Source organism: Haliotis rufescens, unplaced genomic scaffold (genome assembly GCF_023055435.1).
Source record: "Haliotis rufescens isolate VD_foot unplaced genomic scaffold, xgHalRufe1.0.p SCAF_11, whole genome shotgun sequence".
In the NCBI taxonomy this organism is placed as follows: Eukaryota; Metazoa; Mollusca; class Gastropoda; order Lepetellida; family Haliotidae; genus Haliotis; species Haliotis rufescens.
The window spans coordinates 41,553,522-41,572,058 of NW_025963791.1; the positions used below are offsets into that span (position 1 = coordinate 41,553,522).

At 40.6% G+C, this 18,537-nt stretch overlaps 4 protein-coding genes across 4 annotated transcripts in view; 3 read left to right on the forward strand and 1 right to left on the reverse strand.

Annotated features, from left to right (window-relative positions):
* The first annotated feature begins 417 nt into the window (after nucleotides 1-417).
* LOC124142358 (ras-related protein Rap-2c-like) lies at nucleotides 418-1,080 on the forward strand. Its single transcript, XM_046510778.2, has one exon. It carries the CDS (start codon nucleotides 418-420, stop codon nucleotides 1,078-1,080), a length of 663 nt encoding a protein of 220 aa, XP_046366734.2.
* A 4,331-nt stretch (nucleotides 1,081-5,411) lies between these two features.
* On the forward strand, nucleotides 5,412-6,074 carry LOC124115716 (ras-related protein Rap-2c-like). Its single transcript, XM_046476817.2, has one exon. The coding sequence runs from the start codon at nucleotides 5,412-5,414 to the stop codon at nucleotides 6,072-6,074; it is 663 nt and encodes a 220-aa protein (XP_046332773.2).
* A 4,332-nt stretch (nucleotides 6,075-10,406) lies between these two features.
* Nucleotides 10,407-11,054, forward strand: LOC125378122 (GTP-binding protein Rhes-like). The gene has a single exon (XM_048392984.1). It carries the CDS (start codon nucleotides 10,407-10,409, stop codon nucleotides 11,052-11,054), a length of 648 nt encoding a protein of 215 aa, XP_048248941.1.
* Nucleotides 11,055-17,984: 6,930 nt separating this feature from the next.
* The window catches only part of LOC125378123 (cell wall protein DAN4-like), an 11,450-nt gene continuing 10,897 nt past the window's right edge, over nucleotides 17,985-18,537 (reverse strand). Inside the window, exon 4 of the mRNA XM_048392985.1 lies at nucleotides 17,985-18,311. Coding sequence (XP_048248942.1) covers nucleotides 18,033-18,311 — 279 coding nt within the window. The 3' untranslated portion in view covers nucleotides 17,985-18,032. The remainder of the gene's footprint in view (nucleotides 18,312-18,537) is intronic.

Consider the following 18,537-nt stretch of genomic DNA (forward strand, 5'->3'; position numbering starts at 1 on the left):
ACTGCTTTTAGCAAAGGTTCTTAGGATTATGGAAAGAAAAAGATGCGTTTCTGAAGAACAAAAACAGTGTGATCACGTTGGACGCGACGTTAAACCCAATTTCACCTCACCTCATATTCCTTTGTTTATTTTATATAAAACAAAACAGTTTAGAAATCTGTACATCATAAAAAATTGTGATGTATTCACCTTGGTTTACCCATAGTTGATGAGTATTTGATTTGCTATGACTGTACAGCGATAAACAGTGATGGACCTCCAGCTAGTATGTAGATTGTTGTCATGCGTCATACGCACGTCAAAATCAGGTCATTAACACTTGAATGTTGTGAATGGAGATTTCCTACCATATATATAAGACGGCTGGTTTACTGTTTTCTCAGACAAACTGATATTGTCTTTGAAGTTCTTTTGATGATGGCTAATAGAGGAAAGTCGTTTCACGTCGCTGGCAATCAGGAGAAGGAAGAGAACCTGTGCCTTGTAGTCCTTGGAGCCTCTGGAGTAGGCAAGACAACCATTATCTCTCAATTCCTGGACCACAATTCTATTACAGAGTATAAAGGAACGTTCGAGGAGATCCACAGGTGCAAATACGACTCATCAGGATTGGACTTGACAGTAGAAATCGTGGAAATAATCAATGGGGATGCAGTTCCAACTGTAAGGAAGCAGGCTATTGCAAAAGGGGATGCCTTTGTTCTCGTTTATTCCGTGGATGATGCCGACTCTTTTGAGCAAATTTACACCTTGCGAGATCTCATTCTGGAAGAAAAGAAGGAAATAAATGTTCCAATTTATGTGGTTGCCAATAAAATAGACATTGCAGAAGAAAGGAAGACACCCATCTGGCAGGTCGCTGATGCTATTGTGACAATAGATTGGGAGCACAAGTACTCTGAAGTGTCAGCTGAACACCCATCGCAGATTGCTGAACTATTTGGAAATGTTATTGCTTATGCTGTCTCAGTTTATAAGGAAAGGTTTGTAATGCAACCGAGACGAATGACAACGCCTGCGTATCTCTTCTCACTGATGAGGAAGAAGCTCTCTGCCAGGAGACAAAAATCAGCTTTTTGAACATGTTTAAATGAACATTTGAATGAGTGTGGTTCATGGGGCTTCCAATGTACATTCTCATGTTAAGATGTCTTTCAAGCATTTGTTATTTTAACTCTTGTACTTATGTATCTCTGTGTAAATATAATCCAGAGGAGTAAATGATGTGATTCTTAACACTGTTTTCATTTTGATTTTTATGTTTCTTATCATTATTGTGAATTACTTCAGGATGTGTCTCAATTTTATTATACATTGACCCCGTTTATATCAGGAAGGCAACATTCTAGCTGTTATTAACCGTTTGAAACATTTATCCAATGTGTGAAGCCAATTTCTTGTGTCCCGCGAAATATTGCTAAAAGCGGCATAAAACCATTCTCAATCACTCACTTACTCAAAACAATTTGTCAGAGATGACGATCTAGACAACATAGAAAAGTGAGCACATCAAATGTTTTTGCCTCAATATCACGGCAGGTAGTGAACAGAATATTGCATCCCTTAAGATATACATAGTGATGTCACTGATATACTTTTATTACTATATATGTGCTGCTGATATCTACGAAAGATAGAATAATTGTGAACACACGTCATGATCACTGATCTTTCTGACATACAACACAATTGTTCCAATTGACATTCTTGAAATATACTTATAAGACAAAAGTAAAGAAACTCTATATCTATTGCAGACAGACAGATACTTTATTCAAGTCACACCGCAATAAAATACAACATTATTCATATACAAAATACAACAGGCAGGGCCACTCTATATGGAGTGAAATATTGATGGAATTCTACTGCTACCTCGACCTTTGCTGTTTGATATGCTCCTGTGTACAATAGCGATACAATCGAGCGGTGGACGGGGCAGGATCCGCACATGGAACTTATGGTATCATTGCTACTTGATAGTGATTCATAAACACTAGAAGTAGGAATCGTACAATGGACCCTGCTTTTAGCAGAGGTTCTTAGGATTATGGAAAGAAAAAGATGCGTTTCTGAAGAACAAAAACAGTGTGATCACAGGTCACGCACAGCAAATACGGACACATTTTAAATCTTATTTGAATAAGTGAAAAGTACTGCCTTTGGAAGAAATTGAAGTTTTCTTTCGTCTGCCGGTCATTATCAAGAAGTGTACGAGAAAACAGTTTATGATAACCGAGAAGGTGATAGAAAGGTTCATGACAGCCAAAGATAGTTCGATCCAGTATAATCGAGTATGTTACGAACAAATAACAGCCATTTGTAATTTCTACCAATATCTCTCGCGTCTCTAAAATTCATGGAATAAAAAAATATGAAAACTGTGTACATTCGTCAAATACAATTTTGAACAAAATTCAAACACATATGTTTTAATATATACTCACACGCAAAAGAAACGCAAGTCGAGTTTGCAGTAAACATGTTATTTATTTAACAGTGAAGACAAGAAATACTAATGGGGCAAGATTGACAATAATTTGACTGAAGACAGTTTAATGGATTAAAAGGCAGATGACATAATTGTTTTTTTCAAATGTTAAAGGCTTACACAGTTTCGGGTCAATACCCAAAATGTCAGTCAGTACCTGGTGTGACCACCATTAGCACTGATCACTGCCACACATCTCCTGTACATTGAGTGAATCAGACGATTTGTTAAGGCCCTAGGGATCCTCCTGCACACACCCAGAGCAGCTGTGCGTAGTTCATCGGCAGTTGTAGGGACTGGGCGCACATTGTGCAGACGCCTTTGAACCTCATCCCACAAGTGTTCGATGGGGTTCAGATCAGAGCTGAGGGCTGGCCACGGTAGAACACGGATGTTGTGTTGTTGCAGAAAGACCATGGTAGCTCTGGCAACATGGGGACGAGCGTTGTCCTGCTGGAAAATGCGTTGTTGATGTTGTGCAAAAAATGGAACAACGTGGGGTCTGATCACTTGGTCGATATACTGCTGAGCAGTGACGCCGTGTCCCCGACCTTGACCAAAATTCAGAAAGCACATGGGTCCAAGTCTCGCATTAAGTCCAATCCCTGCCCATATCATGACGCTAGGTCCACTCCATGGAGCTCTTTCCACAACGTTTCTGTCAGCGAAACGATCACCTCCACGCCGCCAAATTCTGACTCTTCCGTCTGCATGGGAGACACAAAAGCGACTTTCATCAGCGAAGATGACACCACTCCACTGACGATGAAGTCGTGCTTGTCGATGCCGGGACGACAGGACGACGTGCTGGTCGGCGACATCTTAGGTTGTTGGAACGGAGACGTCGGATCACAGTGTCCCGGCTAATGTGTCGATTATGTGTTCCTATGGTCTGTCGATCACTTTCACTTGCAGTTAGGAACTGATGTCGCTGGTGTTGACGGGTAATCTGCCGATATTGTCGAGGTGTGGTTAGCCTAGGACGACCGCTCCGAGGAAGGTCATCTGTGGTCTGTGTAGCATTGTATCGATGCAGGAGACGGTAAATTGTGGTTATGTTAACGTTGAAATGACGGACAACATCTTGGACAGAATCTCCAGCTTCCAAACGTCCGATAGCCTGGTTTCTCTGAATTTGAGTTAGGCGTGGCATTGTTGACAAAGGAGTGGTAGGTCCAAGAATCGGCCACAGTTTTATACCCACTACAGTTCGTGACAGTTCGTGCATTTTCGATTTGGCGAGAAATGGGTGCATGATACCCACATATTCCAAAATGCAACCAAACATATCAATTTATTGTTTCGTGTTTGTTACCTATTTGCTTAAAACCACTTGCGTTTCTTTTTCGTGTGAGTATATATATCCACATGCTTGCTTCTCCCAAGTTCCCCATATATAACATCGAAAGAGAAGTACTCTTCTTAACTGGTAAGTTATAGGGTCAGTATTCTGTGTCTGGGTGGAGTATCCATGTTAATGGTCGAGTACTGGTATTTGTAAGTTTGAAAGTGACATATTTTCTATGTAAGGAAATATCGAGATGTTAATCAATTTATTGTCAATCAATAAACGTTACGATACAATTCCTCACAGTTATCGAACCTGGCGTCGTGCACTACGTTGCTGGGATGCATGCGGTGCCAGCTGTAACATGCGGAACCTGAGTGGACATGGACATTAGGCATCTGGCAGCCACATAAACACATTGTTGTGATCTGTCTCAAGACGCACGAGAAAAACAGTATCTGCTCAACTGTTTCAACGATCTCACCCCATGTATCAGACACTTTAAAGTCACAACTTCCACGGATGAGTTCTCCCTCTAACAATTGCTTGTTACCCAAGTGATGAAATGGATTAGTCCCGTTCATACCCATTTGTCAGATACATGAGAATATTAGACTTATAATAACTGTCCCTGACTAAAACATGCTATTCTCTTGTGTTTTTATGAAACGTTTTTCATTTCTGTACTGCAACACTATCAATAACATAAGGAAGAAAATTCATGTAAGTCAACTTCTTTATTATGAGGAACACAACGTTCTGGAATGTATGCTCACTCCTTCATCGGATGAATATTCCTCAAAATACAGAAATTGACATCCATAAATTCTGTTCCTCGTGTGTATCACTTTTAGATGCCTTTCAAATGCTATTGATAAGGTATATAAGATAATAGAAGCCTATTGTTTTCATGTTGGTATTGCCTCTTACTTTGGATGTAATTGGATGTTCATTCTGCTTTAAACACATTTCTTTGTTGCCGCCTCCGTAGTCTTGTGGTAGAGCGTCCGCCCGGAGAGCGGAAGGTCTGGGGTTCGATCCCCGGCCGCGTCATACCAAAAGATGTTTAAAGATTGTACTTGTTGTTACCCTGTCTGGGGCTCGGCATTAAGGAGCTAAAACAAGGACTGGTCGGTTCGGAGTCAGTATACTGTGTCTGAGTGGGGTATTCATGTTAAACTGCGGCATGGTATCTCAGTGAGCTAGCACCATAAATTGGCATCTGTCCGGACTAGTACAAGCGGCCACGCAAACACGTGCATGCACGTCGCTTTATAAGTGCAATAATATCGTTGGACGCGACGTTAAACCCAATTTCACCTCAACACATATTCCTTTGTTTATTTTATATAAAACAAAACAGTTTAGAAATCTGTACATCATCAAAAATTGTGATGTATTCACCTTGGTTTACCCATAGTTGATGAGTATTTGATTTTCTATGACTGTACAGCGATAAACAGTGATGGACCTCCAGCTAGTATGTAGATTGTTGTCATGCGTCATACGCACGTCAAAATCAGGTAATTGACACTTGAATGTTGTGAATGGAGATTTCCTACAATATATATAAGACGGCTGGTTTACTGTTTTCTCAGACAAACTGATATTGTCTTTGAAGTTCTTTTGATGATGGCTAATAGAGGACAGTCGTTTCACGTCGCTGGCAATCAGGAGAAGGAAGATAACCTGTGCCTTGTAGTCCTTGGAGCCTCTGGAGTAGGCAAGACAACCATTATCTCTCAATTCCTGGACCACAATTCTATTACAGAGTATAAAGGAACGTTCGAGGAGATCCACAGGTGCAAATACGACTCATCAGGATTGGACTTGACAGTAGAAATCGTGGAAATAATCAATGGGGATGCAGTTCCAACTGTAAGGAAGCAGGCTATTGCAAAAGGGGATGCCTTTGTTCTCGTTTATTCCGTGGATGATGCCGACTCTTTTGAGCAAATTTACACCTTGCGAGATCTCATTCTGGAAGAAAAGAAGGAAATAAATGTTCCCATTTACGTGGTTGCCAATAAAATAGACATTGCAGAAGAAAGGAAGACACCCATCTGGCAGGTCGCTGATGCTATTGTGACAATAGATTGGGAGCACAAGTACTCTGAAGTGTCAGCTGAACACCCATCGCAGATTGCTGAACTATTTGGAAATGTTATTGCTTATGCTGTCTCAGTTTATAAGGAAAGGTTTGTAATGCAACCGAGACGAATGACAACGCCTGCGTATCTCTTCTCACTGATGAGGAAGAAGCTCTCTGCCAGGAGACAAAAATCAGCTTTTTGAACATGTTTAAATGAACATTTGAATGAGTGTGGTTCATGGGGCTTCCAATGTACATTCTCATGTTAAGATGTCTTTCAAGCATTTGTTATTTTAACTCTTGTACTTATGTATCTCTGTGTAAATATAATCCAGAGGAGTAAATGATGTGATTCTTAACACTGTTTCCATTTTGATTTATATGTTTCTTATCATTATTGTGAATTACTTCAGGATGTGTCTCAATTTTATTATACATTGACCCCGTTTATATCAGGAAGGCAACATTCTAGCTGTTATTTACCGTTTGAATCATTTATCCAATGTGTGAAGCCAATTTCTTGTGTCCCGCGAAATATTGCTAAAAGCGGCATAAAACCATTCTCAATCACTCACTTACTCAAAACAATTTGTCAGAGATGACGATCTAGACAACATAGAAAAGTGAGCACATCAAATGTTTTTGCCTCAATATCACGGCAGGTAGTGAACAGAATATTGCATCGCTTAAGATATACATAGTGATGTCACTGATATACTTTTATTACTATATATGTGCTGCTGATATCTACGAAAGATAGAATAATTGTGAACACACGTCATGATCACTGATCTTTCTGACATACAACACAATTGTTCCAATTGACATTCTTGAAATATACTTATAAGACAAAAGTAAAGAAACTCTATATCTATTGCAGACAGACAGATACTTTATTCAAGTCACACCGCAATAAAATACAACATTATTCATATACAAAATACAACAGGCAGGGCCACTCTATATGGAGTGAAATATTGATGGAATTCTACTGCTACCTCGACCTTTTGCTGTTTGATATGCTCCTGTGTACAATAGCGATACAATCGAGTGGTGGACGGGGCAGGATCCGCACACGGAACTTATGGTATCATTGCTACTTGATAGTGATTCATAAACACTAGAAGTAGGAATCGTACAATGGACCCTGCTTTTAGCAGAGGTTCTTAGGATTATGGAAAGAAAAAGATGCGTTTCTGAAGAACAAAAACAGTGTGATCACAGGTCACGCACAGCAAATACGGACACATTTTAAATCTTATTTGAATAAGTGAAAAGTACTGCCTTTGGAAGAAATTGAAGTTTTCTTTCGTCTGCCGGTCATTATCAAGAAGTGTACGAGAAACAGTTTATGATAACCGAGAAGGTGATAGAAAGGTTCATGACAGCCAAAGATAGTTCGATCCAGTATAATCGAGTATGTTACGAACAAATAACAGCCATTTGTAATTTCTACCAATATCTCTCGCGTCTCTAAAATTCATGGAATAAAAAAATATGAAAACTGTGTACATTCGTCAAATACAATTTTGAACAAAATTCAAACGCATATGTTTTAATATATGCTCACACGCATAAGAAACGCAAGTCGAGTTTGCAGTAAACATGTTATTTATTTAACAGTAAAGACAAGAAATACTAATGGGGCAAGATTGACAATAATTTGACTGAAGACAGTTTAATGGATTAAAAGGCAGATGACATAATTGTTTTTTTCAAATGTTAAAGGCTTACACAGTTTCGGGTCAATACCCAAAATGTCAGTCAATACCTGGTGTGACCACCATTAGCACTGATCACTGCCACACATCTCCTGTACATTGAGTGAATCAGACGATTTGTTAAGGCCCTAGGGATCCTCCTGCACACACCCAGAGCAGCTGTGCGTAGTTCATCGGCAGTTGTAGGGACTGGGCGCACATTGTGCAGACGCCTTTGAACCTCATCCCACAAGTGTTCAATGGGGCTCAGATCAGAGCTGAGGGCTGGCCACGGTAGAACACGGATGTTGTGTTGTTGCAGAAAGGCCATGGTAGCTCTGGCAACATGGGGACGAGCGTTGTCCTGCTGGAAAATGTGTTGTTGATGTTGTGCAAAAAATGGAACAACGTGGGGTCTGATCACTTGGTCGATATACTGCTGAGCAGTGACGCCGTGTCCCCGACCTTGACCAAAATTCAGAAAGCACATGGGTCCAAGTCTCGCATTAAGTCCAATCCCTGATCATATCATGACGCTAGGTCCACTCCATGGAGCTCTTTCCACAACGTTTCTGTCAGCGAAACGATCACCTCCACGCCGCCAAATTCTGACTCTTCCGTCTGCATGGGAGACACAAAAGCGACTTTCATCAGCGAAGATGACACCACTCCACTGACGATGACGCCAATTGTGATGACCCTGTGCCCACTGAAGTCGTGCTTGTCGATGCCGGGACGACAGGACGACGTGCTGGTCGGCGACATCTTAGGTTGTTGGAACGGAGACGTCGGATCACAGTGTCCCGGCTAATGTGTCGATTATGTGTTCCTATGGTCTGTCGATCACTTTCACTTGCAGTTAGGAACGGATGTCGCTGGTGTTGACGGGTAATCTGCCGATATTGTCGAGGTATGGTGAGCCTAGGACGACCGCTCCGAGGAAGGTCATCTGTGGTCTGTGTAGCATTGTATCGATGCAAGAGACGGTAAATTGTGGTGATGTTAACGTTGAAATGACGGACAACATCTTGGACAGAATCTCCAGCTTCCAAACGTCCGATAGCCTGGTTTCTCTGAATTTGAGTTAGGCGTGGCATTGTTGACCAAGGAGTGGTAGGTCCAAGAATCGGCCACAGTTTTATACCCACTACAGTTCGTGACAGTTCGTGCATTTTCGATTTGGCGAGAAATGGGTGCATGATACCCACATATTCCAAAATGCAACCAAACATATCAATTTATTGTTTCGTGTTTGTTACCTATTTGCTTAAAACCACTTGCGTTTCTTTTTCGTGTGAGTATATATATCCACATGCTTGCTTCTCCCAAGTTCCCCATATATAACATCGAAAGAGAAGTACTCTTCTTAACTGGTAAGTTATAGGGTCAGTATTCTGTGTCTGGGTGGAGTATCCATGTTAATGGTCGAGTACTGGTATTTGTAAGTTTGAAAGTGACATATTTTCTATGTAAGGAAATATCGAGATGTTAATCAATTTATTGTCAATCAATAAACGTTACGATACAATTCCTCACAGTTATCGAACCTGGCGTCGTGCACTACGTTGCTGGGATGCATGCGGTGCCAGCTGTAACATGCGGAACCTGAGTGGACATGGACATTAGGCATCTGGCAGCCACATAAACAAATTGTTGTGATCTGTCTCAAGACGCACGAGAAAAACAGTATCTGCTCAACTGTTTCAACGATCTCACCCCATGTATCAGACACCTTAAAGTCACAACTTCCACGGATGAGTTCTCCCTCTAACAATTGCTTGTTACCCAAGTGATGAAATGGATTAGTCCCGTTCATACCCATTTGTCAGATACATGAGAATATTAGACTTATAATAACTGTCCCTGACTAAAACATGCTATTCTCTTGTGTTTTTATGAAACGTTTTTCATTTCTGTACTGCAACACTATCAATAACATAAGGAAGAAAATTCATGTAAGTCAACTTCTTTATTATGAGGAACACAACGTTCTGGAATGTATGCTCACTCCTTCATCGGATGAATATTCCTCAAAATACAGAAATTGACATCCATAAATTCTGTTCCTCGTGTGTATCACTTTTAGATGCCTTTCAAATGCTATTGATAAGGTATATAAGATAATAGAAGCCTATTGTTTTCATGTTGGTATTGCCTCTTACTTTGGATGTAATTGGATGTTTATTCTGCTTTAAACACATTTCTTTGTTGCCGCCTCCGTGGTCTTGTGGTAGAGCGTCCGCCCGGAGAGCGGAAGGTCCGGGCTTTGATCCCCGGCCGCGTCATACCAAAAGACGTATAAAGGTTGTACTTGTTGTTACCCTGTCTGGCGCTCGGCATTAAGGGGCTAAAACAAGGACTGGTCGGTTCGGAGTCAGTATACTGTGTCTGAGTGGGGTATTCATGTTAAACTGCGGCATGGTATCTCAGTGAGCTAGCACCTTAAACCGGCATCTGTCCGAACTAGTACAAGCGGCCACGCAAACACGTGCATGCGCGTCGCTATATGTGCAATAATCTTGGACGCGACGTTAAACCCAATTTCACCTCACCTCACAATCCTTTGTTTATTTTATATAAAACAAAACAGTTTAGAAATCTGTACATCATCAAAAATTGTGATGTATTCACCTTGGTTTACCCATAGTTGATGAGTATTTGCTATGACTGTACAGCGATAAACAGCTAGTATGTAGATTGTTGTCATGCGTCATACGCACGTCAAAATCAGGTAATTGACACTTGAATGTTGTGAATGGAGATTTCCTACCATATATATATAAGACGGCTGGTTTACTCAGACAAATTGATATTGTCTTTGAAGATCTTTTGATGATGGCTAATAGAGGACAGTCGTTTCACGGCGCTGGCAATCAGGAGAAGGAAGAGAACCTGTGCCTTGTAGTCCTTGGAGCCTCTAGAGTAGGCAAGACAACCATTATCTCTCAATTCCTGGACCACAATTCTGTTACAGAGTATAAAGGAACGTTCGAGGAGATCCACAGGTGCAAATACGACTCATCAGGATTGGACTTGACAGTAGAAATCGTGGAAATAATCAATGGGGATGCAGTTCCAACTGTAAGGAAGCAGGCTATTGCAAAAGGGGATGCCTTTGTTCTCGTTTATTCCGTGGATGATGCCGACTCTTTTGAGCAAATTTACACCTTGCGAGATCTCATTCTGGAAGAAAAGAAGGAAATAAATGTTCCCATTTATGTGGTTGCCAATAAAATAGACATTGCAGAAGAAAGGAAGACACCCATCTGGCAGGTCGCTGATGCTATTGTGACAATAGATTGGGAGCACAAGTACTCTGAAGTGTCAGCTGAACACCCATCGCAGATTGCTGAACTATTTGGAAATGTTATTGCTTATGCTGTCTCAGTTTATAAGGAAAGGTTTGTAATGCAACCGAGACGAATGACAACGCCTGCGTATCTCTTCTCACTGATGAGGAAGAAGCTCTCTGCCAGGAAATAAAAATCAGCTTTTTGAACATGTTTAAATGAACATTTGAACGAGTGTGGTTCATGGGGCTTCCAATGTACATTCTCATGTAACGATATCTTTCAAGCATTTGTTATTTTAACTCTTGTACTTATGTATCTCTGTGTAAATATGATAGAGGAGTAAATGCTTTTTGCCTAGCAGTTTCCATTTTGATTTGTATGTTTCATATCATTATTGTGAATTACTTCAGGATGTGTCTTAGGTATATTATACATTGACCCCGTTTACATCAGGAAGGCAACATTCTAGCTGTTATTTATCATTTGAAATATTTATCCAACCACACTAGGGGCACATGATCACACCTACTATTACAGTGTGACTGTTTCCAGATACATTATACCGTAGGCACTGCTGTAAAAGGCGTATGGATGTTGTGGAAGCCAATCCCCTGTGTTGATGTTCTTGTCCTCTCGTCCACTCAAGTATCAAGTCTAGAGTGTCCATCCTGATAGACACGCACGTGTTTCTGTTCACCCCGACCGCATCCATGGTCTAGTGGTAGAGCGCCCGCCCGGAGAGCGGAAGGTCTGGTTTTCGATCCCCAGCCACGTCACACCAAAATACGTTAAATGATGGTACTTGTTGCAAAGTGCAATAATCTTGGACGCGGCGTTAAACCCTATTTCACCTCATCTCACCTATCTTTTCATCTTTGCTGACTCAAGAAGTTTCTTAACTGAAGTCATCCACTTGAATATTAGATGACTGTGTATTGCAGTGAAACTACATATATCCGGAATGAAACTCATTTGTTTGTTTGTTTGATGCTTAACCAAATCCATATTTAAACCAAATGTCCTTTATGTAGGTTCTCCATGGTGTTCTTTTTACACCATCCAGTCCATATGATATTAGGTAGGTTTGTTTAGGAAGCCTATTGTTATCCATGAAGATCAGCTTTGTCAAAAAGGTGATACATTTGGAATGATATAAACCGTATAAACTGTTTCTGCCGCAATCCACTAGCACAGCACCAGTATCAGCAGTTAGGACTAAATTCAAAATTCACTTGAAAATAATTGGTTTTGACATTCAAATGTTCTTTGCGTTCAAATCCCCCTATTTCCGCACCGTAGGTAAAGATAGGCAGCGCCATTGGATCAAATAATCTTGACGAGATATTTATTTTCAGTCCGCCACATAGCTTTTGAAGTTTAAAGATCACTGGCATACTTTCTCTGTCTGTTGTGATAGTTGAGTTTGTCCATACGACAATATGTGTATACATAATTCCAAGATAGTTGTAATGAGAGACACCCTTAATATGTATTCTTTCATAAAATCGCCTTTCATAATTTCTTTAAAATACTCCATTCCGAAACTCAACAATCTGAGACTTTTATATGTTAACTTTAAAGAAAGTCCCCATCTGTAGCAAAAACTATTCAAACAGTCGATTTGATGTTGTAGTCTTCCTAACTTCAGTTGAGTTAGCTTTTTATATTAAAGTGAACAAACAGCAGTTGGCATATCCTGAGAAAAACAAATCCCTTTGGCTTCCGATCCTGCCATTTCTGTTACGAGTTCGTGGATTTCCAAAGTAAAAAGTAAAGTGAGTGAGTGAGTGAGTATGGTTTTACGCCGCTTTTAGCAATATTCCAGCAATATCACGGCGGGGGACACCAGAAATGGGCTTCACACATTGTACCCATGTCGGGAATCGAACCCGGGTCTTCGGCGTGACGAGCGAACGCTTTAAACCACTAGGCTACCCGACCGCCCCTAAAAAGTAAAGGGCTTATTATGCATCTTTGTCGTGTACCAGAAACACGTTAAACAGTCCTTCCTGTGGTCAAACACAGAGTTTGAGCTTGCATGCATATTCCTCGTAACATTCGGAATACTTCCATGAGTTCCATACTTTATTAGACGTTACCAGAGATGAGAAGGATAAACACAGTCGAACGCTTTGGAGAAATCAATTAAAAAACGATAGAATAGTTGTATAGTTTTCCTGACTGTTAAGTTGAATACTAGTATGTACTAGTATATCGTCTACACTGTCGTAGCCCTTTCGAATTCCTGCTTGATTTTCCAATATAATGATGTTATCCTTTGACCATTTCTGTAATCTTTCATTTAGGATGTTAGTATACATTTTCACAAACAGTAGTAAAATTCTCTGCAGTTCTGCATATCATCAGCAGATCCTTCCATATAATTGCTTTACACCATTCATCCCGGTGATCTATACTGGTTACAATATTATTTAAAAGATGAACCAAAACAGGAGGCATCATATCACATGTTGTTGTGAAACTTCGTGATTTCTTCTGTTTCATATTTCATATTTTTGCTGATTGTTGAAGCTTCAAAAATGTTATTGGAAGATAAAGGTCTCCTTGCATTCTGGGTATGAGTGAGTGAGTGAGTTGGGTTTAACGGCGCTTTTAACAGTTTTCCAGTTATATCACGGCGTGTCAGCTTAATGTGGGAGCAAAGCCCGAAGTGATGCAGGTCTCAAACGTTTACCACTTCGGTGAAACCCACGAGCACGGGTATGGTGCTGACAAACCCAGAAACATTATCGGGGTGAACCGGGATTCGAACACAATCATAAAATTCTGGCGTGCCCAAGCGACGTTACACTGCACAGCAAATTTCGGCGCCTTAGACGACCCGTGCCCCCAGCATTCTGCGTGTACATTCAACACAGATGCCATCATGTCGGGATATACAATCGTGTACTGTATCAAACTGTATCTTGTTTCTGAAAAGATTAATATACACCAGCCCCACGCTGAAATATTATTTGTAGTTTTACATGTGTTTAATCTCTTCAGTTCCGTCCCCACATCATCGATATTATGACAAATAAAATTTTATTTATTTTTAATTTCACGGTCAAAGTCTCTCTTCTGTGAGCATAGATTCTTGAAATGAGAAAGGTGTCAACAATAGTGTTTGAGTGAGTGAGTATGGTTTTACGCCGCTTTTAGCGATATTCCAGCAATATCACGGCGGGGGACACAAGAAATGGCCTTCACACATTGTACCAAGAAATGGCCTTCACACATTGTACCCATGTCGGGAATCGTACCCGGGTCTTCGGCGTGACCCGCTAACGCTTTAACCACTAGGCTAACCGACCGCCCCTAATAGTGTTTGAATATCTACATTACTATACTATCACAATACGTGGCCAATTAGAAATGCACATAGTACGAGTCAATATACCCTCTATGGTTCCTAACAGCACTACACATAGTAGTATAACCGCCTAGTAAAACAGATAGACACAAACATCCTTAATAAACAGCTTATGAACACGTAAACGTCTGGATTAACGAGTATTTGTAGGAATAAGCGATTCAAACGACGAAAGACAGGGGAATACGTAACAAGGTCAGGTAACAATAAATGAAAGAAAATTAACAATTGAGAAAATATCCATGGACCTAAAACGTATATTTCTATTAATGGATCGTTCTGGACCCATTAGCTCAAGATGCACAGATCTAAGCTACACTTCAACGTTATATACCGATAACGGAGTCACCATCTCCTCACGTCTACCAAATTATTTGAAGGGCAAAAAGGCAGAATAATAATTGATTTTCCATTGCCCCAGGAGATGAAGCAAAACAGCTCCATGACGTGAGCTAAGAGATCTCCTCCACATGGGGTAGCGAGCTTAACAAATCATGCTACAATGTCCAGTTATCGATAAGCGTATTATCATGATGCCACTTAATGCCTCATGAATAGATCGAAGTTGCAATCATTAAGAGCTAATGCTGATTAATATAATCACAACCATTCATTTAATCTGAACCGAATTATATAATGCATTGTTGCTCATACGTATCCTTGACGGACAGGCTCATTACAAAAGCCGTACGTATAAATATTTCTGAGGGTCAGTTCTCTACGATTCTACATCCAGCCGTCAACACAACCAGAGGCATATGCGTTTACATTCAGTATGTAACAGGAACGGTATGTACGTCACCCAAGGGGTATTCTTAATATGATTTTACTAATTAATGTCTCCATTCTGCTATTAAATCTTGATCTACAAACAACATGTCACCCTTCACATGGAAATGTAGTTCCAGTGGGTATTTGATATTAATGATGACACCTATTTATGGATTAATATGCATCTATCTTATTAATCAGTCACAGAGTGGGGGAAACAGGTACTTGTTGAGGTAACAAAAACTATTGATACAACATTAACCTTACATGCCAAATGAATTCTGACTTTTGAGTATGTCACACGGGTAATTGTCAAAGAAAGTATTAATTTAATTCATCCTTTGAAATATTTCACTTTAACTTTAAATACACTTTCACACCCATGCAACATTGTTTTACTAGTTTTATATGTGCCGAGCGTCTTTTTCAACATACATGGAGACGTGTAACCCACATTCCTTGATAACTGGATACTGTTGAAAGCGGCCATTAGTCCAACATAATCACGCATCTATCTTGCATAACTGGTCTAAGTCTATCTGTGTTCCTCTTTGTGTTTCAGATTAAGCTGGTCTTGAGTTCAAACGATCTTCATCTTTTTGAAACGAAGGGCGTGTTTGCGTCACTACATTCACCATGAAAAGGCTAGACAAACCCTATGGTTTCCACATGTGTGAAGGGAATCGAACCCAGGTCTTGACGAACGCATGTGGTAACCACATGGCAGCAAAGCGCAACTTGATTGGTAACATACTGGCCTTTCCTCCTGAAGAGTAGTCTGGAAACACACCAAAACAAAGTTTGATGAGATAGGATCTGATATACTGATGTTTGCCTATGTTCTCAATGGAAGGGATGCACCCAGCACACAGAACGGACTGCTACCACGGACTGACCCCTGGTGCACCCCGGTCCTAAAGAACATCAGATCACTCAGAACGTTTCCATAACAAACATTGCACCATGTTGAGTATCGGCCTATGTAGCCGGGATATAAAAAGGTTCTTCTGTCAATGACTCCGTGTGTACGTTTACATGAGGTACGTGAGATATCTCCTGCATTCCACACAGAGAAAATCAAGGAATTCCATGCTAGACATCCGTGGGTACGCAGCCAGGATCCTATGATGGAACTTCACTGTGGGAACCTAGAGTAGAACAGGTCGCCAGAAGTTGACTGATTTGGGAAACTCAAAACGTGATGCAGTTGAAATTTGGCTTAACAGATTGTCTGCACTGATTAACAGAACTATAAGTCTATTACAGATAATAACACCCAGATCTGTGTGGATGTGCAAATCCTTGGATTCGCTGCAAAACTTGCACAAGTACCTGTATATGCATATCATGGCACACGTGCTTGTGTCACAGAGGAAGACTCGGGGGAAATGAGTTGGAAGACAAAGGATGAAAGTTAGACAACACCTAGTCCGGTCGTGCTTGCCTTGCCATGTTCGAATATTCGATCTGAATCGACAGCTTGAAATTAACGCTGGCAGAATTGGAGCTGACCATAGCAGAAGAAAGAGAAAAATAGTAATGATGGCCGTAGTAGAAGTTGTAGTAGTTGGCAACTTGCAGTAGTTGACGTTGGCGACTTCCTTCGACCTCCACATAATTATAGTTATAACAGTATATGTACTGATATGAAATGTCGGTGTTAAACATTCAAGGGTTAAAACAATGATAGTGATGGAGGTAATAGAATTAGACGTATTTAGCTGCAGTAGTAAGACTAGTAGAAGCTACAGGAGGTGGAGTGGTGACACTGATTGTATCATTAACATAGATACTGTTGTATGGTACTACAGTAAACTACGTTTATAACGAACTCAAAGGGACCACTAATTTTAGTTCGTAATAACCGTAAGTCCTTATAATCATATATACGGCATATATACAACAAGGCCGGGACTAAAAAATAATTTGTTATATCGGGAAGTTCGTTATAAAGGTAGTTTACTGTACATGTAGATTTAATAGTGGTGGTGGTGATGACACCGATGTTATGTTAGTGTTAGTGGGGCTACGGTGATGGCAGTCATATTAGTCTTAGCTTTCATGGTAGAGGCGGCGTGGTGATGGCAGTGATACTAGTCTTAGTCTTAGAGGTCATGGTGTTGGGGTTGTGGTGATGGCAGTGATACTAGTCTTAGAGGTCATGGTGTTGGGGTTGTGGTGATGGCAGTGATACTAGTCTTAGAGGTCATGGTGTTGGGGTTGTGGTGATGGCAGTGATACTAGTCTTAGAGGTCATGGTAGTATGTGTGTGCTGATGGCGGTGATGCTAGTGTTAGAAGTCGTGGTTGTGGTGGTGGTGGAGGGGTTGCGATGGCAGTGATACTAGTGTTAGAGGTCGTTGCAGTGGGTGGGTGTTGATGGCAGCGGAACTAGTGTTAAACGTGTTAGATGGAGTAGTAGTAGTGGTGATGGTGGTAGTGGTAGTGGTAGTAGTTGTAGTTGTCGTGGTGGTAGTAGTAGTAGTTGTAGTAGTAGTAGTGGTGGTGGTAGTAGTAGTAGTAGTAGAAATGGCAGTGGTGGTAATACTAATAGTGGTGGTGGTATTTGTAGTTGTAGTTGTAGTAGAAGTGATGGTGGTAGTAGTAGTAGAGGTGGTTGTAGTAGTAGTAGTAGCAGTAGTAGAAGTGGAAGTAGTAGTAGTACTAGTGGTAGTAGTATTAGTAGCAGTAGTAGTCGTAGTAGTAGTAGTAGTAGTAGTAGTAGTAGTAGTAGTAGTAGAAGAAGTAGTAGTAGTAGTAGTAGTAGTAGTAGTAGTAGTTGTAGTAGAGGAAGTGGAAATGGCAATGGTAGTAATACTAATAGGTGGTATTTGTATTTGTATTTGTAGTTGTAGTAGAAGTAGTAGTAGTAGTAGTAGTAGTAGTGGTAGTGGTTGTGGTGGTAGTTGTAGCAGCAGCTGTACTTGTAGTAGTAGTAGTAGAAGTAGTGGTAGTAGTAGTTGAAGTAGTAGTAGTAGTAGTGGTTGTAGTAGTAAAGGTAGTAGAAATGGCAGTGGTACTAATACTAATATTGGTGGTGGTGGTAGTAGTAGTAAATAATTGTAACAGTCGAAGTAAAAGTGGCAGTGGTACTAGTCGTTGTGGTAGTAGTAGTAGTGGTGGTGTTGGTGGTGGTAGTAGCAGTGGTGGTGTTTGTGGTGGTGGTGGTAGTAGTAGTAGTAGTAGTAGTAGAGGTGGTTGTAGTAGTAGTAGTAGTGGAAGTAGTAGTAGTAGTAGTAGTAGTAGTAGTAGAAGTAGTAGTAGTAGTAGTAGAAGAAGTAGTAGTAGTAGTAGTGGTGTGGTAGTAGCACTAGTAATAGTAGTAGTGGTGGTGGTAGTAGCACTAGTAGTATTAGTAGTAGAGGTGGTGGTAGTAGCACTAGTCGTAGTAATACTTATAGTGGTGGTGGTATTTGTAGTTGTAGCTGTAGTTGTAGTAGAAGTAGTGGTGGCTGTGGTGGTGGTAGATGGAGTAGTAGTAGTTGTCATGGTGGTAGTGGTAGTAGTTGAAGTTGTCGTGGAGGTAGTAG